The following is a 10,881-nucleotide window of genomic DNA, read 5'->3' as shown; positions in this document are numbered from 1 at the left end:
TTTGGCCTTGCTTCGTGTTTGGTGCGCAATTGTACTGTTAAAAGTGTTTATACTATTTATGCTTTCAAGTCCAAGTTGAAGAAATCTTGTTAAATGTTGACAGCATAACTACCAAAATACAGAAGTATGTCCTTAATATTTTTGCAGTGCTATTTCTGTTGAAAAGTTAAAATGATTACATTAGAGATGTGATGTGCCACTTTTCAAGTGTCTGATGGCTTAAATTAATTTTCATTAATTTTTCATATTTTGAATTATTTTGAAAGGCTTACAAAAAAACTACATTTGAATTGTAATTCCATGCTATTGACAGGACTATTAATTTTAATGAAGTTAGCTTACCATGTTTACAGTATGATAATTGTGATAGAAATGTGAATTTTAGGCACAGAATATTTTTTACAATTGAACAAGGCAGTAGATTATACAATCTTGGAAAGAAAGTTAATAATGACACCAATTTTTTTTTTAATGGAATTGTTTAGTACTGTTTTACCATTTGTTTACTGTAAAAAGTGTTTATACTGTTTATACTTTCAATTAACAAATTGAAGTCTTGTGAAAGGTTGACAGGATAACTGGCATTAACTGTCAAAATAATTTCAAACTATTGAAGTTAGCTTACAGACTAAACATGTCAATCAACCCATATGATTTTTGCTGTAATATTTTTGTTTTGAAAAGTCACTGTGACTGATAGAAAAGTGATGGTTTTAGCAACATTTTAACCTGTCTGAATGCTAATAATCATTTTGCGTCGGGGGGCGAAGCCCTGAACCCTCCACCAGGACTTTGTCCTGGACCTACCGGGGCCTGCGGCCCCTGGACCCTGGCTACTAGGTTTTTCTGATTTCAAAAGTTGGCAGGTATGGAAATTTAAAGAGTCGCATTATTGATTCCAGTTAACAATTTATTTGAAATAAATTTGCATATAATACTATTTTGTAATATTAAGTTCTTATGTAGTCTCTTGAAACAATATTGTCAGTGGTGTAACAATCTTGAAGGTAAATATTTTCACACTTGTTTCATGCAATATGTCAGTGTCCTCACATTATTATTATTTCCTATTTTCAAATATGAGTAAACAATACTAAACATGTTTAATTATTTTCATCAATTTATATCCTATTTTGGCGAAAAGAATGAAATGTTTACATTTGGTATTTTGTTATATTTATAACTAAACTTGTAGGCAATTAGGCATATACATTAAAACTGTGAATTGTTATTAGTGGTTATGTATTTTACAATTAATGCTACTTTCTAATAGCATATATGATATAATAGTCTTAACTTTAAAATATATTTTGTATAATAATACATCTTGGCAAACCTGTTACCAGAGGTGGGTAGAGTAGCCAGAAATTGTACTCAAGTAAGAGTACTGTTACTTTAGAGATTTATTACTCAAGTAAAAGTAATGAGTAGTCACCCAAATATTTACTTGAGTAAAAGTAAAAAGTATGTTGTGAAAAAACTACTCAAGTACTGAGTAACTGATGAGTAACATACACACACATATCATATATATATATATATATATATATATATATATATATATATATATATATATATATACACATACATTGATATATACAGTATATAATTTATATTTATTTATTTTGCCGTTTTTGTTTACATGTTAAAGGTGTTTTAATGAATATACATGCATGTTTAACACATATAGATTCCTTTCTTTCATGAAGACAAGAATATAAGTTGGTGTATTACCTGATTCTGATGACTTGCATTGATTGTAATCAGACAGCAGTGCTTAACGTCCACGTTTTCAAATGCAGGAGAAAAAAAGTTCCTCCTTTCTGTCTAATACCACATGAAAGTGGTTGGTTTTTGGTATCTTATTTGTCCAGCTTCCATATTCGTTTTCGCACACTTTACAAGAAATACATTGGCGGCAAATTCCGTAGCTTGCTAGCTTGTTTGCGCTGGCTTTCGGAGACTCTTATTTTGAAAGCGCAGGCGCGATGGAGCGGCACTTTTATTGTGAAGACAGGAACTGTGCAGTCAGTCTTTAGGCTTGTGACGGGATGTACGTTTGAAATAAAAAAGTGTATTTTTTCCTTCACACTTTTGATTGATTGATTGAAACTTTTATTATTAGATTGCACAGTACAGTACATATTCCGTACAATTGACCACTAAATGGTAACACCCCAATACGTTTTTCAACTTGTTTAAGTCAGGTCATGTGACCGCCTGGCTCTGTTTGATTGGTCCAACGTCACCAGTGACTGCATCTGATTGGTGGAACGGAGTCAAACGTCACTAGTGACTGCATTTTATTGGTGGAACGGAGTGAAACGTCACCAGTAACGCAGGCACTTTGAAGGTCTGTCTGACAGACCAAAACAAACAAAGCGTGCATTAACAGATGGATAAAAATTAGTAGCGAGTAGCGAGCTGAATGTAGATAAAAGTAGCGGAGTAAAAGTAGCGTTTCTTCTCTATAAATATACTCAAGTAAAAGTAAAAGTATGTTGCATTAAAACTACTCTTAGAAGTACAATTTATCCCAAAAGTTACTCAAGTAGATGTAACGGAGTAAATGTAGCGCGTTACTACCCACCTCTACCTGTTACACCACTGATAATTTTTTAGTGACTAAATACTGTTGGGACTGAACCATATACAGTGATTCATTAGGATAATTGGGTTATGTATGTTCTATTAATGATGTTTTCATGTCTTTAAACACTAAAATATGTTCTTCAAATGGTGCTGTCTTTGTTAATTTTAGCATGTTAAATTGGTGAAAAACCAGGAGCTTCGGGGGGGGCGACTGGACCTTCGTCCCCCAGACCCCCGGAAATTTTTTCAGTCTTTTTCATTGTGGTCAAATCACATGCCTGTAGTTTCTAGCAACATGACAAACCACCGTGTTGTTTTCGTTATGTGGAGGGCCCCGATGACAAGGTCTTCCTTCGGCCCCCGAATGACTTAAGTACGCCTCTGCTTATTTGACGAATTGACCGATCTCCGGTTGAAACAAACACTGTACTCACGTCCTGGTTGGACATCTCCCAATACGGCCGCTCGCCGTACGACATCACTTCCCACATAACGATGCCGTAACTCCAAGCGTCACTGGCGGAGGAGAACTTTCTGTAGGCGATAGCCTCTGGAGCGGTCCATCGGATCGGGATCTTCCCACCCTGCTTACACAGATAAAATATAATAAGATGCAACCAAAGTTTACTTCAATAATACCATATTTTTCGGACTATAAGTCGCAGTTTTTTTCATAGTTTGGCCGGGGGTGCGACTTATACTCAGGAGCGACTTATGTGTGAAATGATTAACACATTATAATATTATTGATCTCATTCACGTAAGAGACTAGACGTATAAGATTTCATGGGATTTAGCGATTAGGAGTGACAGATTGTTTGGTAAACGTATAGCATGTTCTATATGTTATAGTTATTTGAATGACTCTTACCATAATATGTTACGTTAACATACCAGTTAGTTATTTATGCCTCATATAACGTACACTTATTCAGCCTGTTGTTCACTATTCTTTATTTATTAGGGCCCGCATGGCCCATTGTATAAGGACTCCCAAAGGGAGTCCTTATACAATGGGACATAAGGACCTATTGAATTTGTAAGGTTTTATTATTATTATACCGGCCGCCTCTTTGAGCACTAATTTGACCCACTTAACATGCTTCAAAACTCACCATATTTGACCCACACATCAGGACCTGCGAAAATTGTCTTTTAATGAAAAAACCGAACCCCAAAACTCAAAATTGCGCTCTAGCGCCCCCTAGGGAAAAAAAAACTAGACTGCCTGTAACTCCCACTAGGAAGGTCGGAAAGACATGAAACAAAATTCTCTATGTAGGTCTGACTTAGACCTAGATTTCATAATTGTACATCCTTGGGCAGAAATCAACAGGAAGTTGGCAATTTCCCCTTCAAGACAAAAAAGTACTAAAAACAGTCACTTTTGCCTCTTTGAGCTGTAATTTGACCCCCTTAACATGCTTCAAAACTCACCGAACTGAACACACACATCAGGACTGGCAAAAATTGCGATCTAATAAAAAAACCTAACCCCAAATCTCAAAATTGCGCTCTAGCGCAATTTTTTAATAAAACGCTGAAAAAACTGCTCCTCGGAAGAAAAAAATGACAAAACTGCCTGTAACTACCACTGGGAAGATCGGAGAGGCATGAAACAAAAACCTCTATGTAGGTCTCACTTAGACCTACATTTCATAGATTGACAACCCCCAGCAAAAATCAACAGGAAGTTTGCTATTCCCCCTTCAAAACAAATTTTTTGTAAAAACCGGTCACCTTCCTTCAAAAACTATCTCCTCTGAGCGCGTTTGTCGTTTCGGCTTCAAACTAACACAGGAGAGAGATTGAACCCTTGTGTATAAAAGTACAGAACAGCGTTTTTCTAACTGCTCCGGTTTTGATTTTATGACCCTTCAAAGACCCGCTGCGCTGATGCTGCTGCGCTGCTGTTTTTTTAAGATGGCTGCTTAAAAGCAGGAAGCACCAGCGTGCCCACACAATGCAGACTAGGTAGGTACACTAGACAAAAGTATTGGGACACTTATGACTACCACCGGACAAAAAATTTGGGACACTTAGGACTACCACTGGAAAAAAGTATTGGGACACCTACACTGGACAAATGTATTGGGACACTTAGGACTACAACTTGACAAAAGTATTGGGACACGTACTACTAAAACTGGACAAAAGTATTGGGACACTTAGGACTAGCACCTGCCAAATACGCGGGCCCGACCAACGCTGCTTGCAGCTTTAATTTTAAATTGCCTTTCAAATGTCTATTCTTGGTGTTGGCTTTTATCAAATACATTTCCCCAAAAAATGCGACTTATACTCCAGTGCGACTTATATATGTTTTTTTCCTTCTTTATTATGCATTTTCGGCCGGTGCGACTTATACTCCGGAGCGACTTATACTCCGGAAAATACGGTACGCACCTGTCGCTGACTTCGAGGCTGGTCCTGGCACACCCCCGTTCCGCTCCACGCCCCCGTCCACAGTGTTATTTACACATTATTTTTGTAAATGTTTGTTTACATACAGTACCTTAAAGGGGAACATTATCACAATTTCAAAATGGTTAAAACCATTAAAAATCAGTTCCCAGTGGCTTATTATATTTTTCGAAGATTTTTTCAAAATTTTACCCATCACGCAATATCCCTAAAAAAAGCTTCAAAGTGCCTGATTTTAGCCATCGTTATAAACAACCCGTCCATTTTCCTGTGACGTCACATAGTGAAGCCAACACAAACAAACATGGCGGAAAGAACAGCAAGCTATAGCGACATTAGCTCGGATTCAGACTCGGATTTCAGCGGCTTAAGCGATTCAACAGATTACGCATGTATTGAAACGGATGGTTGTAGTGTGGAGGCAGGTAGCGAAAACGAAATTGAAGAAGAAACTGAAGCTATTGAGCCATATCGGTTTGAACCGTATGCAAGCGAAACCGACGAAAGCGACACGGGAGAAAGCGAGGACGAATTCGGCGATCGCCTTCTAACCAACGATTGGTATGTGTTTGTTTGGCATTAAAGGAAACTAACAACTATGAACTAGGTTTACAGCATATGAAATACATTTGGCAACAACATGCACTTTGAGAGCGCAGACAGCCCAATTTTCATCAATTAATATATTCTGTAGACATACCCTCATCCGCGCTCTTTTCCTGAAAGCTGATCCGTCCAGTTTTGGAGTTGATGTCAGCAGGCCAGGGAAGCTAGGGTCGATAGGGGGTTTAGCTCGCTCGTCTGCGGGAACAAACTGCCGCCATTGCTTGCCGTGCTACCGAGGTCCTTTGTCCCTGAATTGCTCACACACTCCGGCAGATTCAATGGGGGTCTGGCGGCAGATTTCTTTGACTTTATCGTTGGAAATGCATCTGCTTTGAGTGTCGCAGGATATCCACACATTCTTGCCATCTCTGTCGTAGCATAGCTTTCGTCGGTAAAGTGTGCGGAACAAATTTCTCGCCACTTTCGCATCTTTGGGCCACTGGTGCAACTTGAATCCGTCCCTGTTCCGTGTTGTTACACCCTCCGACAACACACCGACGAGGCATGATGTCTCCAAGGTACGGAAAACAGTCGAAAAAACGGGAAATAACAGAGCTGATTTGACTCGGTGTTTGAGAAAATGGCGGATTGTTTCCCGATGTGACGTCATCGCTCCGAGAGCGAATATTAGTAAGGCGTTTAATTCGCCAAAATTCACCCATTTAGAGTTCGGAAATCAGTTAAAAAAATATATGGTCTTTTTTCTGCAACATCAAGGTATATATTGACGCTTACATAGGTCTGGTGATAATGTTCCCCTTTAATTGTTTCCAAACGGTGTCTGTGCACGGCAGGAAAAACTAGCTTGCGCAGCTAGTGGGTTTAGCTCTCCAAATTAGCTAAACAGACTCAATAACTCCACGGTGACATTTTGGTGAATTTACTGAGGAATTTGTGAAAATGAAACAATACAAAAAGAATGCCGTTGTAAGTTATCCATCCATCCATCCATCTTCTTCCGCTTATCCGAGGTCGGGTCGCGGGGGCAGCAGCCTAAGCAGGGAAGCCCAGACTTCCCTCTCCCCAGCCACTTCGTTCAGCTCCTCCCGGGGGATCCCGAGGCGTTCCCAGGCCAGCCGGGACACATAGTCTTCCCAACGTGTCCTGGGTCTTCCTCGTGGCCTCCTACCGGTCGGACATGCCCTAAACACCTCCTTAGGGAGGCGCTCGGGTGGCATCCTGACCAGATGCCCGAACCACCTCATCTGGCTCCTCTCGATGTGGAGGAGCAGCGGCTTTACTTTGAGCTCCCCCCGGATGACAGAGCTTCTCACCCTATCTCTAAGGGAGAGCCCCTCCACCCGGCGGAGGAAACTCATTTCGGCCGCTTGTACCCGTGATCTTGTCCTTTCGGTCATAACCCAAAGCTCATGACCATAGGTGAGGATGGGAACGTAGATCGACCGGTAAATTGAGAGCTCTGCCTTCCGGCTCAGCTCTTCACCACAACGGATCGATACAGCGTCCGCATTACTGAAGACGCCGCACCGATCCGCCTGTCGATCTCACGATCCACTCTTCCCTCACTCGTGAACAAGACTCCGAGGTACTTGAACTCCTCCACTTGGGGCAAGATCTCCTCCCCAACCCGGAGATGGCACTCCACCCTTTTCCGGGCGAGAACCATGGACTCGGACTTGGAGGTGCTGATTCTCATCCCAGTCGCTTCACACTCAGCTGCGAACCGATCCAGTGAGAGCTGAAGATCCTGGCCAGATGAAGCCATCAGGACCAAATCATCTGCAAAAAGCAGAGACCTAATCCTGCAGCCACCAAACCGGATCCCCTCAACGCCTTGACTGCGCCTAGAAATTCTGTCCATAAAAGTTATGAACAGAATCGGTGACAAAGGGCAGCCTTGGCGGAGTCCAACCCTCACCGGAAACGCGTCCGACTTACTGCCGGCAATGCGAACCAAGCTCTGACACTGATCATACAGGGAGCGGACCGCCACAATCAGACAGTCCGAAACCCCATACTCTCTGAGCACTCCCCACAGGACTTCCCGAGGGACACGGTCGAATGCCTTCTCCAAGTCCACAAAGCACATGTAGACTGGTTGGGCAAACTCCCATGCACCCTCAAGGACCCTGCCGAGAGTATAGAGCTGGTCCACAGTTCCACGACCAGGACGAAAACCACACTGTTTCGTTTCGTTGTAAGTTATTGATTCAATAATTATAATTGTAAATAATAACTGTCGGAGGCAGATATTTACATATATCCGAATTTTAGTGTTACTAATTTTCTTTCATAGTCATATTTGAAAACAGCTTGTGTTTTCCATTTCATTTTCTTTCTTTCTTCTAGCAAGTAAACTGTGTGTGTTAACCTTGAGTTCTTTGGAATGTATTATGACTAGGGAGACGTTGTGCATGTATTATGGCTAGGGAGAGGGAAGAAAAGAGGGGGTTTTGGGGTTGGGAGGACAGACCATTTTTGGCGGCGCAATAGAATGTTCTATGCTGGACTGGTCTCAAAAAGTATATTTGCAAAGCTTTGAAAATATACAACAAAATACCTATTCTGTCTCTGGTGGTTTTTCAACTCAGCTTTAAGTGTCGTAAAGAGCTTGGGAGCGACTTGTGACTTGAATTCCCTGGGAGGAACAACTGGTCCAAAACGCAACATAACGCAGACCACTCGCAAACCTGTTCGTATTAGCTAATGCTAACGCAGCTAGCTTCATTATTTTACGATACCACGTACAAATATGCATGAGAACACTCCCACAGACGTCACACATGGGACGGTTTAGTACGTAAGAATTGTTTTAGTTATATTGTAAAACTTACAAACGTTGCTTGGAGTCATGAGTGAAGAATCCATACAAGTAGAAACGTTTGCAGCACCTGCAGTGACGAACCCATCCAAAAGATGGCGCCATAGCACAGACAATAACTATTCAGTGTCTTTGCTTGTTTTAAAAAAATATATATTTTCATTATCCATAAATTAGCCGCACCGTTTTACAAGCCGCAGGGTTCAAAGCGTAGGAAAAAAGGTAGCAGCTTATACTCAGGAATACAATAATTAACAAAAGGTTCTGGTGTACCGTTGTGGTGTAAGCAGCCTCAGGATCGTCCTCCAGGATTCGGGACAGTCCAAAGTCTGAGACTTTACACACCAGGTTGCTGTTGACCAGGATGTTGCGGGCGGCCAGGTCTCTGTGGACGTAGCCCATGTCCGACAGGTACTTCATGCCCGAGGCGATGCCACGCAGCATGCCGACCAACTGGATGACGGTGAAGTGCCCGTCGTGTTGCTGACAAAAAACGTTGAGAGACACAAATTACAGCCAAGGACATGAAAACATTCCGAAATTAATTTGTAGTTTGGAGAAAATACTTTTACATGAACGGTATTTGACATGTGCTACCATATTATAGCTGTGTGAGCCCAACATTTTAACATAAACATTAAGGTATTTAGTGTCAAAAATGTGTAAAAAAGACACAAATTAATCTCTATATATGTTAGCAATAAATCATTTTAGAAACAATTTAAATGATTGAAATATGTCATGATCCGTGGCCCGGATCATGTTTTGTTATTTTCTGTTAGTTTAGGACTCCCTTAGTTACTGTTTTTGTGCACCCTTGAGTTTGTTTTTAGTTACCATGGTTACTTATTATTTCCACCTGTCTCTGATTGGTGTTCGGGACGCTCACCTGTTTCCCGAGCACTAATCAGAGGCATTATTTAAGCCTGCCTTTGCCGGTCAGTCGGCCTGGCTTCTTTATTTGCTTATGCTACAGTTACGTGAGTATTCCTTGTCTTCTAGCCTATGCTAAGTGTTAGCCTTAGTGTCCAGTGTGATCGGCACGCTTTTCCTCCGGCTTGTTTTCTGCTTTTGGTACTTGTTTGATTTCTAAGACTAAATCATGTTCCTACCTGCACGTCCTGTCCGGAGTGGTCTGTCTGCATCCCGGGGGAACAAACCTTTCAGCAAGCTGCGACCCCCCCACACGTAACAAAATATTTTAACAACTTAAATCAATCTAATGGTATAATGTAGTGATGGGTTGATGAGGCGTCATGAAGCGTTTCGACACATTGCAAAACTTTATTGATACTGTGTCACTAAATACTGACATCTGCTGGACATACTTAATTCTGTCAGCATTCACATGCAATTCCTCCAGGAATTGCCTCATCTAGTTAATTTATAAACTACCGCATTTTCTCCGACTTAACTTTCAGATTGTAGATTGTAGCCAAAGGCTATTTTTTTTGCTGTTTTTATCTGCCACACGTAGAAAGCTGGTCCGTGAAAGTAATGCATACATTAAACCGGTCCCTGGTGGAAAAAAGGTTGGGGAATCCTGTTGTAAATAACTTATTTATGCTCATCAAAGCTCTGAGTTCATGTTTTTTTTTTGTGCCTTCTGGTGGTTGAGGGGCGCAATTGTACCAAAAGCATATTTTCTTGTGTTCGGCAATAATGAGATTCATTTGGTACAGTAATGAGGCCGTAAAACGTGTGTATACTTTATACATACTTGCCAACCTTGAGACCTCCGATTTCGGGAGGTGGGGGGAGGGGGTGGGGGTGGGCGTGGTCGGGGTGGGACGGGGTCGTGGTTGGGGGCGTGGCTAAAAGGGGAGGAGTATATTTACAGCTAGAATTCACCAAGTCAAGTATTTCATATATATATATATATATATATTTATATAAGAAATACTTGACGTTAAGTGAATTCTAGCTATATATATATTTTTTTATTTTTTATTTTTTTATTTTATTTTATTATATATATATATATATATATATATATATATATATATATATATATATATAATAAATACTTGAATTTCAGTGTTCATTTATTTACACATATACACACACATAACACTCATCTACTCATTGTTGAGTTAAGGGTTGAATTGTCCATCCTTGTTCTATTCTCTGTCACTATTTTTCGAACCATGCTGAACACCCTGAACACAAAAGTGCTTTCATCAAATGCACTAGATGGCAGTGTTGTCCTGTTTAAGAGTGTCACAACATTGCTGTTTACGGCAGACGAACTGCTTTACGGTATACCAAAAAGTGACTGCTGTTGTTGTGTGTTGTTGCCACGCTGGGAGGACATTAATGAAACTGCCTAACAATAAACCCACATAAGAAACCAAGAACTCGCCCTCCATCATTCTATAGTTATAACGTGATTGGGCAGGTACGCTTTTTTATATTGTGGAGGACCTGAGTCTGCCTGAATTTCGGGAGATTTTTGGGAGAAAATTTGTCCCGGGAGG

General features: G+C 40.7%; 1 protein-coding gene across 2 annotated transcripts in view; it reads right to left on the bottom strand.

Moving 5' to 3' along the window:
* LOC133574058 (ephrin type-A receptor 6-like) overlaps positions 1 to 10,881 on the bottom strand; it is a 515,834-nt gene that overhangs the window by 16,897 nt on the left and 488,056 nt on the right. For both annotated transcript variants that reach the window (XR_009811371.2, XM_061926082.2), the window contains exons 13-14: positions 8,678 to 8,887; positions 3,027 to 3,176 (exon numbers count right to left, since the gene is read on the bottom strand). Coding sequence is in view for 1 of the 2 variants with exons in the window: in XM_061926082.2 (XP_061782066.1) it covers positions 3,027 to 3,176; positions 8,678 to 8,887 (360 nt within the window). In the remaining variant the exon portion in view is untranslated. The remainder of the gene's footprint in view (positions 1 to 3,026; positions 3,177 to 8,677; positions 8,888 to 10,881) is intronic.

The sequence above is a fragment of the Nerophis lumbriciformis genome, linkage group LG31, assembly GCF_033978685.3.
Source record: "Nerophis lumbriciformis linkage group LG31, RoL_Nlum_v2.1, whole genome shotgun sequence".
NCBI classification, from domain to species: Eukaryota; Metazoa; Chordata; class Actinopteri; order Syngnathiformes; family Syngnathidae; genus Nerophis; species Nerophis lumbriciformis.
The sequence above is the reverse complement of the archived record's forward strand: the minus strand, read 5'-3'. Positions and strand labels throughout refer to the sequence as shown.